This window comes from Neopsephotus bourkii, unplaced genomic scaffold (genome assembly GCF_033783945.1).
Source record: "Neopsephotus bourkii isolate Nb327-2 ecotype Australia unplaced genomic scaffold, CSIRO-AGI_Nbou_v1 NB_1634, whole genome shotgun sequence".
NCBI classification, from domain to species: domain Eukaryota; kingdom Metazoa; phylum Chordata; class Aves; order Psittaciformes; family Psittacidae; genus Neopsephotus; species Neopsephotus bourkii.
The window spans coordinates 1,278,631-1,305,523 of NW_026902109.1; the positions used below are offsets into that span (position 1 = coordinate 1,278,631).

The 26,893-nt window shown below is 38.1% G+C and overlaps 1 protein-coding gene across 13 annotated transcripts in view; it reads right to left on the reverse strand.

Moving 5' to 3' along the window:
• The window catches only part of PCDH15 (protocadherin related 15), a 460,786-nt gene that overhangs the window by 271,024 nt on the left and 162,869 nt on the right, over positions 1 to 26,893 (reverse strand). For 12 of the 13 annotated variants that reach the window (XM_061373834.1, XM_061373832.1, XM_061373828.1 and 9 more), the window contains 2 exons: positions 4,813 to 4,973; positions 1,806 to 1,961 (listed from right to left, as the gene is read on the reverse strand). In XM_061373834.1, the coding sequence (XP_061229818.1) occupies positions 1,806 to 1,961; positions 4,813 to 4,973 (317 nt within the window). The remainder of the gene's footprint in view (positions 1 to 1,805; positions 1,962 to 4,812; positions 4,974 to 26,893) is intronic. The other variant, XM_061373825.1, reaches the window with a different exon arrangement.

The window sequence follows — 26,893 nt, forward strand, 5'->3', positions numbered from 1 at the left end:
GCTATAAGCACAACAATGATAAAACAAGGCAGCTAATTAAATCAAGACTGCAGTTGGTGGAAAAAGCAACACTGTATTTTGCCCAATAATAATGCAAAAAAAAAAAAAAATCATTGAATGCACTTGGAACATTGCCAAATCTTTTCATATAAATTTAAATGGTGCATTTTTCACTCAGCCTCTTGAACTTTTCAATTATGGAAAATCCTTGCTTCCTTAGTATTGCAGCACTGGAGCACTACCTGCCTTCAGTTTTAGTGCAAAAATGACGCAGGTCTTGGAAGTGATCTGGGACCTGCATCACAGCTCATCCAGGCACTTCAGACTAATGTTTATGTTGTTTTTACTCAAGACAAGAAGGCACTTCCATAACAAGTCCGCAAAAACATAGGAATTACAATTACCATGTAAAGGCCAACCTGAAAATAATTTAAAGGAATAAGGATGGCTTTACTGATATTGATACAGATGGTGTTTTGTGACCTCAAATTCTGGTGGTAAGAAACACCAGCAGATGGATTACCAAATTTGCCTGAAGGGAAGCAATTTCAATTTAGAAAGTGTCATCGCTAGGGACATTTTGCTGTAAGAAAAACCTGTATACCGTTATCTCAACCTCAGGTCTCTCCTCAAAGTTAATATTTAGGTCTTGGTTGGGGCTTGGTTTTTTTGGGGTTTTTTTTTTAGTTTCTTTCACACATTTGGCTTAGTTAGGGCTAAACTCATAAAAAAACCTCTTCCACTCCTTTCCTGGGGCTTACAAGATGACCTGCACATCATTATATGCTTGGTGACTTAGAACAATGTAGTGATCATAACAATATGGAGACACACTGAAAGGCTGAATCTCCCAAACACACAAAACTGTGAAAGGCTTTTTTTTTTTTTTAAACAGTAAATCAATTTACTAAAATCACTCAACATAAAAACAGTCACTCTTTCACAGAAAAGAATAATCCACCCAAAACCAAACCCCAAACAGGGACTCAATGCTCATTATGTATTTAACAGATTTATTTTAATAAATGCGACTATAATTCTTTCAATCTTTACCTGCAAAAGACTGACCCATATTTCCATTTCCTTCCCTGTCACCCTATATATCACTACTTCTGCATGTAAGTTCCCACTTCCAGTTATTACTAAAGCTCCAGGATACTAACTTACAGAAAACACAGATCCTTTGTACCCATTATTAGCAGATTATTCAATCCCTAATAGAATAAAAAAAAACCTTAATCAGCTCAAAAAAGAAATAAATTTTTCCTTCAAATAATATGAAGTGCAATCCACAACTCTGTATTCCATAATTACAATAAAGCAAAAGGATTTCATTCACAGACATCATTTAATAAAGAGAAACAGCATAAACCAAAACTGCACTTTGCCAATCTTCAATATGTTTATTAAAACCTTTTGAACTATTTGCTTTACATAAAAACATTTGGTTTACTTCCAGGTTTGTTAATACAACTGCATAACGTAGCAAAACATTTTGAAAATTTAACAGAAAACAATGCTTTACTCATTGACATTTCATTCAGATTCTAGTGTCTCCTGCAATATTACAAGCATCCTGATGGAAAGCATGCTTGTCTTTGTATTAAGAGAAAGAAAGAACAGCTAACATTTTAAAAACTGAAGCATACTGTTTGTGCTTTTTCTGAAGTGACACAAATAAAAGGTATTTTAAACCAACTGAACTTATTGGGTTTTCAGATCAGAAGTGAAAGAACCAAAACCTGGTATTTAGAAATGACACCACACAAAAGAGAAAGAAAAAAAGAAAGGTAAGTGGTTCTGACCTCATTTACTGCCACATAGTATTGCTGCTGCTGGAACTGAGGCGAGTTATCATTCCTGTCTCTCACCACAATCCGTACTTCATGGTTGATAATGGTGCCAACCTTTTTGTTAACACACTGGACTTGCACCACAATGGACTGGATGGACATTGGAGGCTGTAAGTGAAAATACATTTTTATAAAGATATCTAGCAAATGCCACACATGGTTTATTAATATTTGGATTGAAAATACCAAATACCTGTAACTTAAATTAAACCTCAAACATTCTCATCTCCATTTATTTTTCAAGCTGGCATTCTTCACAGAAGATCCAAGAGCTTTTAGACCACCTTTAATAAATTTCAAATGCTAGTAAGTTTACCTAGATATATTAGCAATGGCCAAGAAAAACATAATTAGTTGTAATTAGATAGATGTGTGAAATACATGTTTGGTCTTTGTCATAATAACATATTAAAAAATAGTTTGTCATCTTTGATAAAATAGGACAGGGTACAGGACCAACATTACTTTTACATTTGTACCACTTCTGCTGAGTCAATGCTTAGATTTAAAGTCAGGTCTTTAAATAAACACTTAATCTAGGCATTTATAGACAATAAATGTAAATACATAATGGCACAATTTAACAAATAATTTATGGTACTTGGGACAAACTATCCCAACACCTTTTAGCAGTTTCTTTTGCCTTCAACTGTGATTTATCATTATTCATCCTTCCTAAGTACTTAAAGTTTTGAAGAAAAGTCTGGAATTTTCTTTTTACCTGATTTTGTTTGGAAAACATACTGTCATTCTCAGTAAAATCAATCAATGGAATCTAATAGGATTTTCTTTCAAGAAAAGTAATAAAAAAAGAATGGATCAGGCTAACTGAATCAGCAGGGAGTTGACAAGTGGCACATCAGGGAGAAAAATGGGAACAGTGTCCAAATATATTGAATGCAATTGTATATGCACTATTTGTAAACCAGACTACATTTTTGCTCTGTAATAAAAAACTGAATTTTAAGGTTCAGCTTAATAAAACCCCAAATGTTATTGGTACTACTAAGTTTTGTACAGTTTTAACTTGAAAGATGAGAAAAATAGTTTTGGTGTTTGGTTTTTTTATAATAAAAAAAAAAAAAAGAACACACACTTGACTGATTTTGAATTTTAGTGGTTAGCACTGTTCTGGTTCTGAATGCTGGGAACAGCCTTCAGGTAAGTCCATTAGATAAATTTCAACTTTTTCATTCTATACATGGTTTGTTTTTCTACCTTAAATCTCAGATTTTCTTTTCATATCCACTAAATTTAACCACAAATATGTATTTTTTCCAAGCACTATAGTACTACAGTACTAGGGATAAGAAGTGTTACAGTTCATAGTAAAAAATGAGGAAATAGCCCCTTAAATACCAATGTAAAAACATCAATATCACCTTTACATAACGTAAAACCACAAATATTACCTAGATATGATTCAGAAAATGTGCACCCTCCACTTGTTTCTTTGCAACCTGAGTCTACTTGCAAAGAAAGTCACTGTAAAACATTGATACATATTCATATTAAAGTAAAGCATTTGTAAGTTTAGTCAGGCTGTTGCTAGTAACAAAAATCAAACAAACTGACAAGGTTCTTTTGGTAAAGCACCTAGATTTGGATCAAGCAACTCAGATCAATGCACCTGTAAACAGAAAAGTGTCACTAAAAGGGCCACTGAAATAAGAATTAGCACTAATTTAACAGGAATCACTTCTGTTTCCTATTGCCATATGGATATGCCAACTTGTGTGGGCTGATGAAGACCTGACCTTACATTTCTTAAGAGTGGTTCTCAAGCCTCACCTCACATTAGGGGCTCTTGCATTTTGCTCTGACTTCAAAATAAAACTGAAAAGCCAAACATGTTCCAGCATGTCTGCCTCCTCAAAGGCAGCCAGCCATTTGGCACTTGAGGGAATGATGACTTCTTTGCTGATGCTTTGAGAATTCTTTGCCACTATGTCCCCTCTGTCATGTTCTGTGCTGCATACCTTTGCTTCACATATGAAAACAGCTTCTGAATTAAAACTAAATTAAGAACAGCTGAATTCAATTAGCAATTTGAAACTAAAAATGGAAATTAACAAAAATTTGCATATTGTTTCTGGTACTTATGGATCTATCTCAAAACACATGGAGAAGATAAATTAATCAATCAAGCTAATACAAAACAAATGTTCATGCACTCCAAGGGGAACTGATCTTTAAAGCACTCTTTCCATGTTGATTACAGTCACTTTTGAGTCAATATTCCTTTCAGATTCTGATGAATTGCAGCAATGCTACAACACTGTGATAAAGTGTCCATTTTTAAAATGTTTATCTTCAATGAAATTAGCACAGATAACAACACTCCTTGTATTTTGTGCTTTTAATATTTCTTTTTATAAAAGTCAAACTTAGCCTGGCGATATTTCTTTAATACTATTCAGAATGGGCATATCACACAAATTTTATGCTGCCTTAGAAAAAGGAATCTAAACTAGCATATTTTCAGTTGAGTATGTCAAACCTTATAAGTGAACTGTAATATTCATAATTCCTTTGCTCTATGTCACATCTCATATGTCAAGATACAGAGATAAAGCAAGCTTTTAATAAGTGTCACAGGACATGAGGCAAGCAGTATTTCTTCCAGACAAAAACAGAAAACCAGTATAAAAATGTTTTTAATTCAGTAAACAAGATAGGTTTCTTTCAATATGTATATTTCTGTCAACCCACACATCTATTTGTTTGGCCTTTATTGTTGTGCTCATGCACATATAATTGTACGCACAATCAAGTTTCTTCATGCACCCAAGAAGTCCTAATCAAATTAACTCTGTTCACATCCATCTGGGACAATAGATAGATGCAGCTATTATACTCTAGCAGCTCTTGTGTTTACAGTCTATGAGCACTCACAGATTTAGAAATCAATGTCTATGGGGAAGAAAAAACCCAAACAAACAGCAAACCCCAAACTTACATCTCTGTCCAGAACTCGGCCAGTGCTATTTAGGTATAATCTCTGTCTGATAGGATCGAGGATCACCCAGTAATCTACATTGTCCTTTAAAGAGAGTTCAATGGTGGGGTCTGGCCCTCCTGCTGTCCCTTTGATCAGCATATTGTCAACCAGGATAGTGCCTGCAAAAAACAATAAACACACAAGGGAGAAATTTATATTGGCATCTACATTTTTATGTATTTTTCATAATAACTGCAATGCTAAAAATACTGTTTTCTGACTAGGGGTCCTTGTATTTTATGTTTTGAATGATGTTTAAAAAGTCTGAACCTTATAATCTGTAATGAAAAACTGCCTTTGACACTGAAACAACATCAAAACCACCTGCAATGCACAATAAATTGATGATGAGACCCATCACATACAGCTATATTTAAGATTATGAGTTTTTTCTCCATTGAGCAATCATCACCCAATCTCACATCAAACAAATAGTACTGAAATAACAACAAACCCGAATAAATTTTCTACAGTAAGAGTGACACATCAAGGCGGGGGGGAGGAGGGGCAAAGAGGGAAGAGGGAATAAAAGAACAGTTACATAAAGATGTCTAGGTAAAAAAGGGGTTTATACCTTGAGTTGCTCTGCAACTGAAAAACTGAATTTGCAGCACAAAGATGTGAAAACCATGTTGACCAAGAAAAACGTAGTACTTAAGTCCAGTCATCTATTCAACATGTATAACATGCTATTTTCGTTTTTTGTTCCATCTTGTCAGTTAAAAGTCTTGCCTAACAGCTCTATTAGTCAGTTCACAGTACCCACGATGTATGTCATTTCCTGTGTAAAACACTCCAACTCACTTTCCAAATGTCAAGCATTGCTAACTACCCTAAATGTTGCACTCTGGTGCCTCAGATTTGTATGCACAGTACTTATTAACACTTCTCTAAGATTTCATTTTTCTGAAAAATTAACACTATCCAGTTTTCCTCACACCAAAATATTAAAAAGAAATGATCTCCGTTGAAGTTCATTAACAGTGAAAATCTGTGAACATCACTAGCTGCAGAACATTTAACACAGTTAAAAATATTTATCATGTAACCTCCTGTATTAAGGGCCCAAAGAATGTGTTCTAAAGTGCAGAGTAAAATTTCTTTACAGATTCACTCTGTAACAACAGCAACTCTGTGTTAAGATACTCCTATTATATGTAACACGCCAGAGATGATGGGAAGAAATACTTCCAAACAAGTAACTTTGCACCAAAGGCTGCTTTTAAGTTATAGTAGCACTACCCTTAAAAGAACATGGGAAACACAGTCACTACCCACATGACTTATGGCTGTCAGCATAATTTCTTCTGCAATAACATCTATACAATTATACTATGAATCACTAGCTTGAACTGACATACAGCTTTTGAGAGACCACGACTATTTTTAATGTAAAGAGGATTTCCCAGGAAAAACAAGCTGATTACTACCCCTGTGACAATTCAGTGCTTATGTCTAGTTACCAATTTCTCTATAAGAAATCCACCAGCTTCTCTGTATTGCCCTCATTATTAGGCCTCAATGATGATGCTAAGAAAAATCAGCAACCCAAATTTGAAGTCAACTGAACAAAAGCTGACCCAAGAAAAGTCTCCCTGGAAAAAAAAAGACAACAAGGTAACATACATCACAATCACCATAATGGCTTCAGTTGTCTTGATTTATTTGCTAATCCTCTTGGTCAAACCTAAAGGCCAAGTCTAAGTTCTGGCTAAATTTTCACCACCACTGATCCCAATGAAAGATTCTACACCCCCATTCAAATGGCTCTCAAGGGAAATGAAAATCTGCAGTTTCCACCTATAAACAGCACAGCATTAGGTGTTTTATCAAGGGCCACCTGTGCATAGCAAAGCTGGTGTTTACGCAAAATGTTATACACAAATCCTTGCTGAGAAAAGCAGGAGTTTAATGGATGGTATAACTGGGGCAGCTGAAGTAACCAAATGACACAGAAAAAGGAATAGGAGAGGGCTGTGAAAGTAGTGGAAAAATAAACTGCAAGGGATAATTAGGAAATAGGGGAGGCAAAAAAGTAGCAACAGCTTCTGTCTTTTCATCCATGCTGAAGACTAGTAAGTCCGTGAGAATCAACAGGGCATCATAGCACAAGTTACGAGGACACAAAGCTACTGCAGCTACCCACCAATACACTGCTTTCAGATACTTAAGCACTCGTGACATATAAAAAGGGTTTATTTCTCACCTCAGAAAATTTAAAACACACAAAAAACCAGCTTAACCCAAAACCCAAACAAACAAAAGATTACCCTAGAATGAAATCTGGTCCCTGATTTATAGAAAACTCAAAATTATGAATATAAACGAACAGTAGGTCTTGATTGATATAAGAGATAACAGAAGTGAAGGAAAATTACCTTTGGACATTGAGTTGCACTGCCTGTCAAGAAATGCAGCATATGACATGCTAAAGGAATTAGACCAATAATCATGGCAGAGTTATGACTGCTAATACAACAGTCTATGGGGCCATGCCGCTGTGAAGGTAACAATTACTGTGCCATGAATTGCATGCTAGTAATCAGAGGAAAAAATTCATACTTCAAAGGCACACAGATTCCTCATGGCAGAGCGTATATTTGGAAGGGGCAAGACACAAGGGCCTTAATACGGAAAACACTTTCCACATGTTAAGGACTGCAAAAATAGTGTAATTTTAGAATGCAACACCTACATAAAAAGGAAAAGTGCTCTGAGACAAGTCAATAGTGGTTGTAACATTGTCCTTACAGTAACATACACCAGTTATTTTACTACCTGGCATTTGCAGGCTCTTTTGGCTCAGTATAGGCTGCATACACCATGGTTTGTTGTTCTTTGTCCAAGGAGCCTTTATCCTCCCTTGTCTAGTTTTCAGGAGATTGATTTCTGCCAAACTCAGCCTTCTGCAAGAACTAAAGAGCTTGAATAACTTCAAATTTTAATGAACCTAAGATTAAATGATTCCTATTACATACTTACAAAACAAAACAAAACAAAACAAAACAAAAAACACCTTAAAAATCTTCATTTGATGACAAATTTCATAGTCTCCAGTAAACCACTGCTACTTAACTGGCCCAACCTCTTTGAATTCTGCATATCATTCAACTTTCCTTTCTTGCACTCTATAAACAGCAATCTGCTTGAATTAACAAAGCACTTCTATTTAGTTTGTTAGGATAACAATTCTTTTGTTCTTAAAAATGGACTGCTTTTTCTTCAGATACTCATGAGGTACTTGTACTCTCTCTTCAAAGGAGAGCAGTTTGCAAATAAGCCTTTCAATAACCATCCTGAACGTATTATTCCTCTAATTTACAAGGAATCTAGCATCAGGGATCTTTTTTCTTTCCAGTCTTTAGAGATCTATCGTTTTGTTCCTTACATCCTGCCTCTCTCCTTGGGCTAAAATGCCAGGGACATAACCCATAACGATAAATCTGAATACATGCAGTTTGATGTGACTGCATCAACAGTTTGTCCATTAACTCTCCATATACATGAGAACAAAAGCAAATGCATCTCTTGATATTTGCAACACGGTAATACAGTAAGTTTAGACAATTTGCGTGTGTAATTTTTTTCACAGGCAGAAGCTTAATGTAGCTAAAGTGAAATCTTGCACCTTGTTATAAAAGTTACATTCCTTCTTCTGTAATTATATTTGAGGTTCAACCTTATAGTACTGGGGGGGGTGAGCATTTGGTCAAAGTCTGCTGAGGGCTAAACGTGTTGCCTAATTGAAAAAGGACTGATGTGAAAGTTAAACTGCACATCAACACAAGTAGATTTTAAGAACAGCTTTTTGTCTAGTGTGGATACCACAATTTGGCTACCTTTCCACCTTCACTGAAGCCTGACTGATGGCTGAGGTGTCTTGTGAAAAGACTGTACAGATTTTCAGGGGATTAGTACAGAATAAGTCTTAAGGAATCAAAGTCAAGCAAGTTGTTGGCTAGAAAAACAACAAAAAAGCCAGAAACCAACAGACTGCACAAGAGTGAAATATCTATTATTGTCAGGTATAATACTGTTTTTCTGAAAATAATGGCATTTACTCAGAAATGTTACCTGAGCATGTTGGGAATTATACAGGTACCTACAACACAAGACAACAAAAATAAAAAGTGCAGAGCACTGTAAATATTATAACAATAGTTCTACACTACATTATCCTTTTGAGAGGAATCCAGAAATCTTCATTAAAGTAAAATAACAGGGAAAAGTTTGTGTTTACAGATCAGTCTCTGCAGAAGGTGATCTTTCTATGGGAAGGACATTACAAGGGACTTGGGTGCAAAAGCCGTGAAGTATAGAATTTGCAGTTCATGCTCTACTAAAGACAGGAGATGTGCTGTGTTCAGTGAGGACTTGCTTATTAAATGATTTAGACACACCTTGGGATTATTTTAGTTGAATGTTCTGGCGGACCCCTTTCTTAAAGGAGGAGTGAATTATGACTGGTCTGGGAATAACCCTTATGCTGGCACATTAATCAGAAAACAGGATTCTAGTAGAATAATATCTGCAGCACTTCTGGGAATTAAAAGGCATTCAGGGTTTGTCTTTCTGCATTTGATGAGCTCAAGGCATGTGGAGCATGTCCCACCTCCCCAGTGACCCTACTAAAGCAGTGCACCAGATAAAGGCTCAACTTCGTGCCTGATAGTTAGACCAGGAGTGTCATAATCATAGAATCATAAATTCATAGAATAGTTAGGGTTGGAAAGGACCTTAAGATCATCTATTTCCAACCCCCCTGCCATGGGCAGGGACACCTCACCCTAAACCATGTCACCCAAGGCTCTGTCCAACCTGGCCTTGAACACCACCAGGGATGGAGCATTCACAGCTTCCTTGGACAACCCATTCCACTGCCTCACTAGCCTTGCAGTAAATAACTTCTTCATTATATCCAATCTAAACTTCCCCTGTTTAAGTTTTAACCCATTACCCCTTGTCCTATCACTAGAGTCCCTAATGAAGAGTCCCTCTCCAGCATCCCTACAGGCCCCCTTCAGATACTGGAAGGCTGCTATGAGGTCTCCACACAGCCTTCTCTTCTCTGGGACTGAACAGCTCCAACTTTCTCAGCCTGTCTTCTTTCAGGAGGTACTCCAATCCCCTGATCATCCTTGTGTCTCTCCTCTGGACTTGTTCCAACAGATCCATGTCCTTTTTATATTGAGGACAATGGATGGTCAGTCCCAGTGGCTTCAAAGAGATGTACCTAACTGCAACCAATTAAGCAAAGTTTATTTCTGCAGTCATTCAAAATACAAATTTCACAGACTTTAATTCTCACAAGGCTGCTGTACACAATAGCAGAGTGTAGCCTTCCACATCAGTACTACATGGGCTGTGCTCACCACAGAAAACAGAGATCCCAGAAACACCTGACTGCTCACAGGCTACAAGGCTGAAATTGAACCCTGAAGCAATGAATGTCTGAAGCAGAAGCCAGAAGTTTTTTATCATCCAAATGTATTTATCACTTCCTTCAAGAACAGTCTAAAACTTGTTATTCTTAGCTTTCAAAGTTGATGAAAAGATAAAACCACCTGCAACAGTGTGATTAACCTTCAATATTTGCCAAATTGCATGAGCAGGTACTTCAGCTGTATTATATACAAAAAGGCTAAATATAATAAAGTCATATTCTGTTGTTCATGGAGAATGTGTTTTTAATTTCAGCATACTAATCAAGTCTGTATAACAAGTCCAAATTACATTCCAGGGAATGTACATTAAACATACACAGTATTTCCTACCCTGGAACACCAGTTGTGAACTTTTCAGCCAGTGGTATTTAGCCTGGGAGAATTATGCATAGTACCCATCTGGAAGGAAAGAGTCAGGTATCCAAAAGAAAAATTGGTACTTAAAAGGTGCATATGTATATACATACACACTCTCTAACCCTTTGAGCTGCAGTAACTGCGAGTACCCATAGTTCTCAATAGGTGGAAAGAAACTCATCACTTCTGCACTCTAAATCAGTGAGGGGTTTTCACACCTAGTGTATTGAAAAATGAAAACAAACCCGGCAAGAATAGGGAGCCTAAAGAAATGAGAAACTCAAGCTTTGTAAAGAGCCACTGAAGCTAGCACCTCTGATAGCTGCAAGATGGCAAGCTCAGACTTGGTGGTGACAGTGAGTGGCATCTGCGCTGACATACAGATAGGCATCTTCACTAGAGCAGGAAGATCCAATATTATATAAACCTTCTGCCAAAGGGTAAATACTGTTCCCATTAGTGTCTTTGCACCTGCTTTTCTGTTGGTCAAGTTGAAGAAACCAAAGCAGGCAGAGCAAGATCAGAGATTCAGGAAAGTCTCTATGTGCCAGTCCCACCTCTGTCTGCTCAGGATTATTAAGAATGTAGTGCAGAACCTGAGATCCATCTGAACGCACCCAATAGCTTCTTATCCAACTTGCTGACTCCTAAGAAAAGTTTACACAACACGTAAAATGCCAGGTTTCTTTCAGACAGGACAAATTTGCATTAAAAAAACAATTTGAAAATAGGGATTATTTTCTTATGGAAAGGCATTATATGGATCAGCTGTAATGGTAGCTGCTTTTTTAATATTCCACAGAGTTTTCATAGTTAAACCTGGATCAAAAACTTATTTTTCTGCATTTGAAGATGTATGCCTGTAGAATAAGATGGATTAAACAGCAATAAATTATAAAGAATGGAAAATGAAAACCTTATTGCAGAAGTGAATTCTCAACATTACTGCGAACTTGCTCAGACCCACACTGCAGGTTCATACACAAAACAGGATAATTCTACAAAGCCACCTCCTGGACTACATATTTCCTATTTTCTATCTTCACATCATCAGTAGGGATCTCTCAGAAGTTTCCAAGGTTGTTTCAAGATTGTTCTCCTGCCATGCTGGCCCATCTTCTCCTGCCCTGCTCCATGTGCCACACCACAAACTACAGGCAACTACAGAAAACACAGCTCATTATTTTGGCTGAACTAGGAGTTTGACAAGCTCAGATTTAAGGCTTTTATTCCTACTCCTCCCCCATGGACCTTCTGCCTTCCCACCCTGAGCCACTGTAAGAATTTGTGCACTATGCCATCTGCCCCTTATTGTACAACATAAGTTCGGGTCCATTGTAAGTGAAGGTGAGCCAATTTTTTGTCTTAGTGCTTCCCAGCCAACATCAAGACAGAGAACGAGAACCAACAACTCCTGCCCTAGCTTGAAACAACACAGTTATATGACGGAAGACATTTTAGAGGTAGCTCCCAACTGGAGATCCCAGTAGCACTGGGATCATCAGTTCAGAGCATATGTATACCTGTCCTGTGGGACATTAAGAATCACAGGCATTCCTCCCTACCTTCCCTCCACATTCACAAGCAATGGGACCAGAGTCCCACAAAGCCACAGAAGAAGCACCTCAGTGCTTCACATATACAACTCATATGTTACTTTGAGAAATCTGATCCCCAGGATTTGCACTCTATATCAAAACATAGTAAGGATAAAAAGAAACCAGAAGAGGCAAGGATGATAGTGAAATGCTTACTACTAAATCCACTACATATTTGGTACTCACCTTCCCAGGTGTACAAACCTAGACTAATTTTTTTAACTCCTTCCCCCCGCTTTAAAAGGATGAACAACAGGTGAACAAATAGAGTGACTGTGGAAAGACAGAGATGGATGCTCAGGAGAAAGCAGAGAGCAAAAAGCAGGAAGTGAGGCAGAATGCTTAGGTCACAGAGCAGCACTCTGAGGAGCAGACATTTTAAAAAGCCAGTTATTCTGCACAAAGCCCCATTCTGTAAAACTATGACAGCAAAAGAGCATCTCAGACAAAGCCAAGTATGCCACCCTTCTTAGCACAGTTAAGAGAAAAAAATGAAAACAATGGATTCTAAAGGCTTAAACCAGGAAAAGATGAAAACAATTTTTCAGAAATCCTTTTTCAAAAATTGTTTTCTTTTTCTTTTTATGGTCTGGTTTGCAGCAGCAGGATGATTACTTGGTTTGCAGAAGGATCCTCTCTCCTTCAATATTTCACTGTGGGAAGGTCACCACCAGGCCCCATACTGAGGAGACTGATGTTGATCTTGCATTCACTTTCTGCAAGTGTTTCCAACAGAAAGCCTCTCAGTGCTGCAATACTTAAGTAGGTGAAGCATTGCAGGGTCCAAGGACTTATTCATGTATGTTGATTTTTAACATACCATTACTTTATTTTTCCATGCATCAACAGTACCCTGTACTTCTACCAAAAGTTTTACTATACTTGTTGGAACTCAACAGACTACATTTTTCCACAATGCTTTGACAAACTACACAGGGCAAAATTCAGAGTCCTACTCCCAATTATTATAACAGCAATCTAAGGTAAATGGGAAAGAGATGTAGCTCCATCCCCAGAGTACTGGAGCCACGGCTACACTGGCTGCTTTCTACCCCATCCTCCAGTGGTCACATTTATGAGACCTTAAATAAAAAAATGAGTTAGCAGAAGGACCCTTTACACAAAGCCATTAATTTCTCTTTCTGTACCCAGCTTATGAGATGCACTTTGCCATGCCTACCCACCCACATCATCAACAGCTGCACATCTCTACCACTTCCCCTCCCTCCAAAGCTTTCTGCTTCTCACATCTTACCCTCTCTTTCACTCAGCACTGGGTCAGAGGTAACAACATTGAACAGTGCCTCTAAACACCAAAGAAGGTTTTCTCTCTATATTTAGCAGTATTTCTGTGACACAGGAGCACAGGAATGTCTTTATGGGATTTATGGGTCTGCACAGTCCTTTACTTGCTATCTGACAATATTCTGAATTGCAAGTGGCAAAGCAAAACAAATCTGCAGAAGACCGGTGAGAACTGAATGTCTTTCCCCTAGAGAGAATATTTTTTTCTCATTTCAGCCTTTAAACGCTTCTTCCAGGAAAACGAAAGAGATGCTCCTTAACATTTGCAAACTCTTTTGAACCTGTTCTGACTCTGAATGGTATAGAAGGCAAATGCAATCACTCTCTTCAAAACATAACTGAAGGTTTAAACTGAATTGCTATAAAAATTAAACCCCTATAAAATATAAGTTACAAAGGATTGTTTTTGAGATAAAGAAGTTTCAGTCATACTTCACGATATTAGCATATATATGCACGTGTATATATTAGTATATATATATATATATACACACACATGCACAAATACCAGTACAAGATCAGACCAAAGGCCCATCTAGGCTGGTATTCTGGTTGCAGAAGAGGCCAAGAGGATATGCTCAGAAAAGGTCTAGATCTTAAAATGACTTATAGCTCCCTCCTCCACATGCTCCTTGGCTCTCCCTTGTCTGTGGGCTTACTGCCTTTACAGGTTAAAAAAAGACACTCGAGGCACTTACAAAATACAGAGAATCTTCTTCCAAAGCTTTTATAAGCTCACAACTGCATACACTGAGAAGGTATCAATCGCATTTTGCTCAAGGGACTATTTCTAAATAGCTAACTTTACTTATTTTTAAAACATATCAACCTGCTACCAGAATAAAAACTAATCCGACCTCTCTCCAAGTCAGCAGACATAGATATCCAGGGCAGTAGAAGTTCTCCAAACAACTGGAGGAGAAGTCAAGTTCACTGGCTGTGGGGCAGCCAGGAGGACTCTCCAGGGGCCCAGGAGCTTTTATAGCAGCCTCCCTGGCCTCCAGACCACCTGCTTATCTGCCAAGCAAGCTGCTGACTCTCTGGCAACCCTAATATGTCTACTGAAACAGAATTTTGAAAGATATTGAATTGTGGCATTCTTTTTTTTTTTTTTTTATTTTTGCAAATGGGACCACTGATGGATTGCTAAGGTTGACATGAGATTCTCCATTATCTATACAAAAAGCTGCCAATTCTTGAAAAAAAGAAATCCCCAGATCAGTGCACTGATACCAGACAACATGTACAGACACAGAGAAAATGACCATTAATGAAAATGTTACCTTACAAAGTAGCCCCACACACAATAGAAAGGCTATTAACACAAACCCCCCCCCCCAAAAAAAAAAAAAACCAAAACAAAACAAACTCCAAACACAGGCTAAAATTTCTGGGAACATCTGAAAAAAACAAAAAACAAAACAAAACCAAAAAACATTTGTCTTCTTAACAGTCAGCACTGAAATAATAAAAATGCACATACTACAGTCAGTAGTGAGATAAAAGGTCTTCAGGCTATTCCAGCAAATACTCTGTTTCTTGTCTCGCTTCCCAGAAGACCTTGGCAACAGCAGTTCTTGAAGATGATATAGATTTTTAAGATGTAGTACACAATAACAACAGGGATATGTATATACAGGCAGAACACAACTACTTTGAGTTGGGCTTTTCAGGGATTAAGCTACGTGGAATTAGGGAAACTTACTCCAGTTCACATCATTTGAAACGAAACACATTAGCATCAATAATTTCCCTGTAAGATTTTACAGTACTTAAACTCTTTTGTAAGAAATAAAAACCAGCATGGAAATTATCCCTGCATTTCGTCAGAAGAAAAGAAAGATGCTTTCAAAAAGAAAAGAAAATGCTTTCAAAATTACGGAATGCAATGTAAAGAAGGAAAGCAATACTGTACAGCAGAAACGAGAGCAAACACAATGTCCTTGCCTAAAACCAAAGGAAGTTTACACACAAACTAGTCTAAGATTTCAAAGGCAAGTCAGACAGTGAGAACAGAGGAGTGATGGTAGCCCTGGATTCAGACACTCTAATAAGAACCAGATGTACACAGTCCTCACCTAAACTGAGGAAAGGTTATGAGTCTTCTAAGAAGGGGAGAGCTTCAGCACTGATGTCTTTAGAAACACATCAGACAAACTTTCATTGGGAAAAACCCCAAACTACTCTTGCAGGCACAGGAATGGACTGACAGCTCTTCATTCTATGATCCTGTTATTTTGAGAGATGGAACAGAAACATCAGCAAGTTTTACTTCCATTCACATATTGGACCTCTTCCTGAATTCGGCCCACTTTATGAAAGTCACAATCAGAAAACTATTTTTTGCCTTAGTAAAGACTCAGAGATGAGGGTGATTCGGAGAAAACTCCAGGAACAAACTTGCCAACAAAGTTTTCAAGCTGACAAGCAGGTATTCTTCATTGCGGCGCCAGGAGACACGGGGGATATCTTCTCCTAATGTGTGTCCCTGTATTGCTATACAATCCACCCTTATATAGTCCCTGGGCATACACACATATTCATGAGGCTACCTATGGATTACATCATTTTCCAGAGAGTTCCCCGCATGCGTACAGAATTGTGGTGGTGGTCTCTGAGGGTTGTTTACTTCTTCCAACAATCTTCATCACTTCTGGCCGCCTTTGGAGCATGCGCAGTAGATGCTTATACCAGTTTAATTGGTTTGTTAGCACCAGAAGCATAATAATCCTCCTGTCCTCCTACTTATCAGTTAGTTTAACTGTAGCCCATCCTGGACACCTGCAGTTCCCAGATACTCCTTATCCTTGTGTCTTGTTCTTCTGGACTGTTTTTCTTAAAACTATGCGAACTGTAACAATTTATCTTGTACAAGAATTCGCAGTATGTTCTCTAGCTGTACTCGTATTTTTTTCTCTATGTATCATGCACCTCAGTAATTTTCCATTGCTACTGTTACAAAGCCATCAAACTTAACATTACTTAAAACTGATTCTAAAGGTTTCTATATTCCATTTTGTGATTTTGTGCCCCTTTGTCTCAGGGACAATCAATACATGGAAACCTTGGAGCACAGGGGGGCATGGAAACATGAAAATTTACCCAATTCCGAGGTTACAGAAAGGTGATGTTCTGCCATGGTTCACAAAGTAAAAATTATCCCAAAGTAACATGTTTCTTGCCACGGTACCTAATTCTACAAACTAGGTTTTACACTGAAAGTTACCATTTCTGAGTATAAGTTTATTACACCTTGCCATGTTGAAAACTCCTGATTTTATTTTAGTACTTTGGGGGAAAGAATATGTGCATATTAACAAAGTTTTTGTATGTTCCCAGACAGAACTGAGCTCCTAGGAATACAAATTCTTTGATAATGTGCATCAGTTACTACATTAGGTAACTACAAACAAAATCATCTGCATCTAAAAGGAGTCATGTGCTCAGGGATATCCAAGCCTTTCCCTTCAAATATATTATCACAAAGGCAATTTTATTTCTATTTCAGACCTGTTTTATTTTATTGAGACCATATTAATAAACATTAATAAGTGTTGTATTTATTCTTCATCTGCCAAATATATGCTAAGACAGGACAAAACAAAAACAATTTCAGCTGTGTGACTACCGAGACATTAGTGGAAGCCCAGGAGACCCACAGCAGCTATTTTCTTGCATAACACGTTTCAGATTTCATTTACTATGTATGTGCAATATGGTCAAGCTCCTTATAATTACAATAGATCCACACATGCCAGACACAGTAAAGTCACCATGCACACACACGAAGTTCCAGTTTTATGCTATGTGCCTGAGAAGTTCCAGCATCTAGGAGTCTAGTCACAGTTTCTGTCTGCAGAACATTTCTGGGAGATGTGTTTCATATAGCAAATAGGATCAGTGGCTTCTGCAGTCAGGAGAAAGACATGTAATTTTCTCATTACCTATGGAAAGATCACTTGTAAAACACCCATCTCTGGCATTTTCCTACCCCAAACTTCTGAACAGACATCTTCACCTGCAAGCACACCAGTTTTTATCACACTTTTTTTTTTTTTGTTCATACTAACTGAAATCTGTGACATTGTATTAAACCCAAAAGCCCAGGTACATTCCTTTAAATTAATGTTGATGTGCTTTAACTTTGGGCTTTCTCTTCCCAAACCCTTTCTCAAGTTAGTAAGTTCTGTCTCTTTCTTCGAGTGCATCAAACTGTATCTGCAGCCTGCCATACTGAATGCAAATGTGCCAGATTTTAAAACCAGACACTGCACCAAGAACATGGAGGAAGCTGAGCTAACACCTGTGGTGTCACCTTGGACCAGCTGAAGATGCCGAACTTGACCCAAAATTCCCACAGGAACACTAGAGTGAGCCCACAGCTCCTAAGCTCTGGGGGACAGTGACCAGGAAGAAGGGCTGCAGCCAAAGCACTTCAGGCTTTTAAGTTCCTCCTGCCACATCAGAGAACCTGCAAATCCCCAAAACTCAGAAGTTGGAGCAATTAGCATTTCCTGGCTCTTTTCTTACCAATAAGCCTTGAGATTTTGGAAAACGGATGTGAAGTAAAGGTCCTCTGGTTCCTCCTCCTTGACCAGTACTTGCTACCTGGGTAGCAGCTTCTTTACGTGCCATTTGAAGAGACTGGTTGTTCTGCTTCCTTTGTATTTTTCTGAGAGGATACTACATTTCTATTTCCATTCTCCAGGGGGAAAAAAAGAAATAAATAAATCTAATTTTTATTCTGACTCTAGAAAAATTACTTATTTGGAATAAAAATTACTTATTTGGATATCCATCACTCAGGAAATGTCAAACTTTGGCTAGGTTTGCCTCTCAAAATAGAAACCCATATTTCAAAATTAACCTAAAATACATTGCTGGGATTGTGCAGATAAGGTAGGACTTGAGCTCTCAATACAGGCAAGCCAGATTGATAATAAAGAGGCAGGCATGTGTGTTGGGAAATGCCTTTGACCAGGGAAATTCTAATGCAAACTATTTGATCAAAATGAGCATTTCAGCATGCAACCCACTGAGATCGAGTGCAGGGCAGCTATCCATTCATCACATTTCCTTGGGAGGACCATATATTCAGGTAATCTCTTTTAGAGTTCTTGGGTTCATTTCAGAGCGTGTCAGTTCACAAATTTATAATAAAAACTGGCTTTGTAAAACTTGTTTGCCTTCCAATTCCTTTAGCCATTACTCAAGCAATTCAACATTGGGGTTTATTAGCTCTCTGTTTAGAGAAGTCTAATTTACACTTTAAACACTCAAGGACTTATGAATAATGAAACAGATGAAGCATTTATTCAGGACCACCATAATCAAGCAATGACCACTGAAGGTGTGAATTAAATTACTTGAATATTGTCATCTTAAATTGGAGCCATACTGGGGCCTGTTTGCATACGAGAGGAGCAGCAGAAGCATAATAATACACTGCTGTAAAGTTGAATTATTAAAATTCTGAAAGGCCTATCTAAATATTGCTTATGGCTATTGCATAATTTAAAAAAATTCCTATGCATCTGCTAAGCACAGTAACCATATACATCTATTTTTCTGCTTATAAAGAAGGCAAAAAAAGGATGACTTGCTGATGCTTATCTATCCTCTTTATCTGCTAATGCTACTTTCAGCAGGGAAGTATCCTGAGACAAAAAAATGAGCATTGCCAGCAGATGTGGATATTTTGGTGTATCCCATTTAATAACAGAGTGATTATATCCTTGTTTGCCAAAATCTTTCCCCCAGGTGACTGAGTTTGTCTCTAGTCAACCAGGTGCAGGTGTTGGACAGCCACAGTCATCGGCTGAGCCTTGAGAAACAGGAATAAAAAGGTGAGTGTGTGGGAAATGCAGGGAAGAGCCATCATTGAACATCAGCTAGATAAAAAAATTATCAGACCTAAATTTGTGTCTTTGACTTGATTTCAATGCAAGTCTTGTTAAACAAGAATTCAATCTTATTTTACTCTTGCTACAGTATCTGTCCTGTTCTCAGTGGCAAAAAGAATCTTTGAGGTATGGAGTAGAGCACTTCAGATCAAGTGCATGCTGGACTTCATAACAGATAAAGGAAAAGACGCAATGTCTTAGAAAACTCCTTATATATTTAGAAAAGTGAGAGGTGCAATTTTTCAGAGAATGAAGGAATTTCTTGTGATCTGTAATAGGCTGGGTTTGGAGGAAAGGGGCACTTTTTTTTTAAACCACCGAAGCTTTCTATGCAATACTGCCTGGCATTCCCCTTCTATGAGAGCAGAAAGCCACATTTCCTTCCATGAAGACAGATAAATCCTTTCTTTTCCAGTGAATCGCTTTATTACAGAAATAAAAAGCTTCAGAATAAGGCTTCATGATTCACAGAAATGTACAAGACCATATGTAACTTACAATTGTGCATAAACTGCCATGAACTGGGTTGATAGCAAGGAATCAGAATTTCAAAAAACTGATGAAAGAGTGGCCAAGAAAGAGCCACACCACCTGTTCTAGAGTAGAACACTGAATTAGGAAATTTTGATAGCAAGCAGAAAGTGTGATGGATTGCAATGGACAGACTGATACAAATGTGAGTCTAACATCCTTTCATATTATTTTATTCTCTTTACACTAAAACACACAACATCTAGCTGGTTCATTGTCACTAGTGCCAACTTATGGTCATGTTTGCAGACATACCAATATAAAATTAAGAAAACAAGAAATACTTGGCACTCCATCCAGCCTAGAAGCTTTTTTTTTTTTTTTTTTTTCTATTTGAGGACATCCAAAAGCAAGTTCTAAGTAGTTTTGCTTTGCAATCAAGCACTGGCTTCCTCATAATTCAAATCTCAAGTCCTTAATGCCATTAAGCTCTTACATTCAGAAAAGAATATTAAGCAGAAGTATTGCAGTTATCAGAGGAAAAAGCCAAACCTCTTAATAGTCCTAATCCTTAACTAGTCCCTAGAGACAGTCAAATATTTCAGATTTCCCTGACTTGGTTTTTAGGGAAGCAGCAAGGAAATATCCAGCCTAGAAGTGAAACATGAAGATCAGATTTTTACTTTTCATCGCTTACCTTGCAAATGATGATTTTATTTTTTTTTTCCCTTTTTGGAAGGGCTCCTTTTCCAAAGGGAAATCACACTCACTAAAAGGCTGTCTAAACAGGTCTTAGCATAAAGAAAATGTAAGAGTGAACAGAAAACAAACGTTTGGAGGAGGCTGCACAAGGGCTCACAGCAATTGATTTTACTTGTAATCCAAAAGCTTTCTTACAGAAAAGCTGAGTTAGAATAAAATATTAGATTTGTTATTAACTAAGTTTTAGCTGTTCCATTGTATGCCCTACGGAAATTAAAACTTCAGGCATTTGTTTTATCAAGTGGTTGCAGAAAATCCTGAAAGGAAAAAGCATCAGCATTCATTGAAATAATAAAAAATTATTATTTTTAATAATAATAAAATCACTGAAATGCTAAGGCACATTAATGATTAGATACATGCATAATTTATACCACCTAACTTGAGCATCAGCCGAGCTTCTTGCTATCGTACTGCCAAGAACCTCACAAAGTTTAACCATCTCAGATTACATCTTAGTAAAATAAGGGTGATGTCTTAAGACAGTAACAAAAAAAAAAAACAACCACAAACAAACCCTGAAAATAAACCTTTTGCACCTTTTAATAGTTCCAGATCACCTTTTATAGAGAAGGAATTTGAAATTAAGCAAAGCATTGAATCCCACCAGTGATGTGCCTTTTGTCACCCTGTGAAAATTTGCCCAGGTGCAAGCTGCTGAATAAAACAACTCATACATGTTCAGAATATGACTTACGAATTTAGCAACTACAGCATTAGAAAATGCTATCATCCCTGAGTACACTGGTCACTCATCCCCCTCCCCACAGCAGACTGATCATGCACCATCCTCAACACAACGGCACACCATTTCCCCACATTGGCCGCTCAGGATTGCAGCTGGGAATCACCAGGGTCAAAACTGAGATTATAAATTGAGTCAAGAACAGACCTTCTCCTGAAGCAAAAACCAGACAGAACTGGGACAGGATTCCATAGGGCAAGTCCAGGAGGCAAGCAAGAAGAAAAGTCTGAACCTATTCATGTACAAAATATTTTTAGTAAGAGACCGAGAGGAAGATTTTCACATCTCACCATTTCTCAAGATGCTCCCTTGAAAACCATCCACAAAATATTCACCTCAAACCTTCACTACTGCCAGCCCACACTGAAGAAGCACCAGTCATGTGCACAGTAGATCTGTATGTTCCACTTGGACGACAAGAAATCACACCATCTCATGATGCAATATCTGGTATGTTTTCCAGGACAAAAAACAAACAAACAAACAAAACCTAGAAAACCAAAACCAACCAATCATCCAACCAAAAAAAAAAAAAAAAAAAAAAACACCAAACCCAAAACACCCCAAACTTTATGAAAACTATGCCAAATAAATTCAGTTTAGTTGAGGTTTTTTCATAATTTTTTGACAATTCATGTCCAAGGCATTTATGTACTGTACCAATGGATTCAGCTGAAAAGAAAATTGCTGAAGTAATTGACTTAACTGGGACCGTTTAACACTCAACTGCGCAAAGTCATGGTATTCCTCAAATTTCCGTGGTAGCTTAAAATGTGTATGATGGAAGTTAAAAAAATTAATTTTCAGAATTTTGTTCTATTTTTAAAATAAACACAATATGATTCAGACTTTTTCCATCAAAACTTTTAGTGCATAATTTTGGGTTTAATTCTATACTAACCTGGAGGCTACTATAGCCAGTAAGCGCTCAGGATAAGGAAGACCATAACTGCTTCTTTGCAGTAGTTTAAAACACAACGAAACTACAGAGTTTTGAACTGCATGATTTCTACCAATAAAACAATTAAAAGCCTTAAAGTAGCTACCTTAAAATAGCTCTGACAGTCTTTTCAACATATTTATATATTTTGTCACTTACTCAACCAGAAGATTAGGAGGTAAAAATGACCACCTGAATGCATCTAATTTCATGGAATCACAGAATCAACTAAGTAGGGAAAGACCTCTAAGATCGTCAAGTCCAACTATTACATCCAGAACTGCCAATTCCACCACTAATCTATGTCACTGAGGCCCTCATCTACACAGTTTTTGAACACTTCCAGGGACTGTGATTTCACCACTTCCCTGGGCAGCCTGTTCCAATGCCTGATTATCCCCACTGTAACTACAAGAAAGATACTGAGTTGCTGGAGTGGGTTCAGAGAACGGCAACAAAGCTGGTGAAGGGTCTGGAGCACAAGTCCTGTGAGGAACAGCTGAGGGAACTGGGGTTGTTTAGTCTGAAGGAGAGAAGCTTAGGGAGGACCTTACCGCTCTCTACAATTACCTGAAAGGAAGCTGTAGTAAGGTGGGTTTCAGTCTCTTCTCCCAGGTAACAAGCACTAGGACAAGATGTACCAGTGTACAAGGTGTACCAGTGAAGGTTTAAATTGGATTTTGGGAAAATCATCTTAATCAAAAGGGTTGTCAAACATTGCAACAGGCTGCCCAGGGCAGTGGTAGAATCACCACCCCTGAAGGCAGATGTGGGCCTGAGGACATGCTTTATTGGTGGATTTGGCAGTGCTAGGTTTATGGTTGGACTTGATGATCTGAAAGGTCTTCTCCAACCTAAATGATTCTATGATTCTATTATTTGTTTCCTGAGATTTATACATTTACTACACATATTTCCAGGAAAATCATGTAAATCTTTGCAAGCATAATTTAAATCATGATTTCAACATGAATAATAGTTTATTGCTGTCAATAATGTATGTCTGAGACAGAAATAATAATAATAATAAAAAAAAAAAGGTTTCATTCTACTTCTGGGAGATTAACTATGCTTACATATAGAGAACCAGAGCAGTATTCTATCCTAATAACTGGAAGTGAACTGTTTACTTAGTGTCCGCACTCAGTGTCTTCCCTGTCCTTACTGCTGTCCATTTCCAGGTCCCCCCCAGAGACACTAATTTCCTATAGAATAAATAAATACAGCAACAGAGAAACAGAAAGAGAAAAACAATCCCTTCCTGTTCTGAAAATCACTGAACTTTTCTTTACACTAACCCCCAGCTTGGTTTTTGGTTAGCCTTTAAGTGGAAATTGGCCACATGAAACCACTATCCATGCATTCTCAAATTCCCCCATAATAAACTAAAACTCCCCTTGGCTTGTTTCAACCAAATGTAAAAACATAGCTGGAAATCTTAAATAATGTTCCCTAGGGGTGCTGTGAGAAACAGCTGAGAAAGTTGGGGCTGTTTAGCCTGGAGAAGAGAAGGCTGCATGGAGACCTCATAGCAGCCTTCCAGTATCTGAAGGTGGGCTATAGAGATGCTGGGGAGGACTCTTCATTAGGGACTGTAATGATAGGACAAGGGGTAATGGGTTAAAACTTAAACAGGGGAAGTTTAGATTGGATATAAGGAAGAAGTTCTTTACTGTTAGGGTGGTTGCCCAGGGAGGTGGTGAATGCTCCATCCCTGGCAGTGTTCAAGGCCAGGTCGGATGGAGGCTTGGGTGACATGGTTTAGGGTGAGGTGTCCCTGCCGATGGCAGAGGGGTTGGAGCTAGATGATCTTAAGGTCCGTTCCAACCCTAACTATTCTATAATTCTATGATTCCATGATTCTATGATTCTATTTTGTTTGAGAATACTGTCTCCTCCACAAAAGCAAAGCCTGGCTATGCAACTGGAGCACATGACTCAGAAGCCAGTTTCACATGTTGCCATCCTATGACAGGGGACAAGAGGAGATAAAATTAATGACAGAAGACAAATATGTACGGAACAGTCAGTACTTGTGGCAGATCTTACATCAGAAAATAAACTGTCAAAAGAAGATATCTACACACCATGTATTCCTACTAAGGCCCAAATACTTTTGGCCAAATGGGTAATACATTTAATAAAACCTACAGAAGAAGACACAAGGAGTATAGAATTAACTCTTCTTGAAAGGAGAGCCAACCAAGGAAGTATCCACACAGGCCACCAAATTTGCACAATACTAACAGTAATGGGCAACTGCCACTGCTTTTATATGATTTATTGTTTTGCATCCAATCTAGTTATGATCTTGCACAGTTTGTTGCCACTGTTCACTGATAATGCCACTGTTCACTGATAATAGCAGTCCTTAAAATCTGTTAACACTTCAAGGCTGAAGAAATCAGCTAAATCTTCACACGCTTATTTTCTCCATGTTCTCACAATGTTTGTCTGAACCACAAAAACAAAAGGGTGTACGTTTTTAGACTTTTTTAAAACAAAAATAATACAAGCCAAAATAAAAGCTTCTGATGGAAGAAAAACAAAATAAATCTCAGAAGCCTAATGATATTTTCTGATGCTTTTTTGAACACAGCATGCTTTTATCCTCTACACTGAGCAATTACAGCAACACACTGTAGGAGCAAATTTTTTACACGGTTGAGTATTTCTTTCAGTGGTATTTCCCAGATTGTGTCTTTCCTGAACACATGCTGTAATCCCTTCCTTTTGACAGAAATACTAAACAGCAGAGCATGTAAGCAAATTTCAAAGCTAATTCAAAATAAGAACAGAGTCTAAAAATATTAAAGCAAAAAACCTGTCAAGTTTAGCAACAGATCATTTGCAACTCCTCTATTTAGTTGCACAAGTTCTTTGTTTGCATAGAAAACAACAAAATAGCTGTCAACTTGCTTTGTAAATGGCTGATACCCAATAAGGATGAAAACAGGTATCTCAAATGCTAATGAAGCATCTGCAATGTTTGTTTGCCAAGCAAATTACTAAAATGCAAATCACTCTGACACTAGCAAGAGGGAGGAAAGGCAATAAGAACTGACCCACTTGTCAGCATACCCACATAAAGTTAGTATTTTTTTACTATATTAAGCAGTGCCATATCACTGGAGACCAACAGGCAGTGCTGGTAAATGTTACTACTGTCTCCGGGACATTTTTGGCCCCAGCCAGTTAGTACTTGCCCAGACAATGGCTAGGCACAGCCTGGGATGTGCCACCATCCAGGCTGGGATGTAGGTACTGGCTTTGGAGGCCAAGGGAATGTAATTGTATAGATGCAATCAGTCCATGCCAGCTGGCTTCAGGGCCAAGGAAAAGGCCCTCATGTTGTGTAACTTTCCCGCATAGATACACCCACAGAGGCTCAAAATTAATAACGCTCCAAGTATAAACAACTAATTAAAACTTTGGCTTCATCACTCAAATTGCTCCCAGGTCTCATCAGTCAGTCACTGATGACTGAAATGAATAGCCAGCATCATGTACTAGGAAATGAATAGCCAGCATCATGTACTAGAATCATCTATAAAATTCTTCTTCCCATTTTCTCCAGCTTTCTAAGGCAAGGCTTGAAGCAACATGGTAGAAGAGTTTTAGGTTTTAAATGAAGTTTAGGCTTGATTATTGTCCTAGATCCAGCTGTAAATGCATTAGCATAGAGATCTCCAACCAAAGAGTGATACAGAGATAGTGCCTCGATACAGAATATGATAGTGTCGTGGTTTAAGCCCAGCAGGTAGCTCAGAACCATGCAGCCGCTTGCTCACTCCCCATTTCTTCCTCCCCCTGCTCCCAGAGGGATGGAGAGGAGAATCGAAAGAATGTAACTCTCATGGGTTGAGATAAGAACAGTCCAGTAACTAAGGTATAACACAAACCACTGCTGCTACCACCAATAATAATAATGATGATAAGGGAAATAACAAGGGGAGAGAATACAACTGCTCACCACCTGTCGACTGATAGCCAGCCTGACCTGAGCAGCAATCTACTCCTTCTGGGTAACTGCCCCCAGTTTATATATTGGGCATGATGTGCTATGGTATGGAATACCTCTTTGACTAGTCTGGGTCAGGTGTCCTGTCTCTGCTTCCTCCCGGCTTCCCCTCCTCCCTGGCAGAGCATGAGACCCAGAAAGTCCTTGGTCACAATAAACATTACTGAGCAACAACTAAAAAACATTGGTGTTATCAGCGTTGTTCCCAGGGCTGAAAGTCAAAAACACAGCACTGCACCAGCTAAGAAGGAGAAAAATGACTGCTACTGCTGAACCCAGGACAGAGCTCTGCCTCACACATCTTCTATGAGCAGCACTTTTATTGTTCAAGTAAATACAGCAATTCATTAACTGCTGCAGAAACTGCTCCAGTATCAGTTCTTCCTCTAAGAAGGAAGCGCAGTTGCATTGCAAGAGAAGCTGCAGACAGCACCACAGAATCAGTCCCCTGCTTGCCTACATATTTTACTTGCAATTTTTACCTTTCATGATT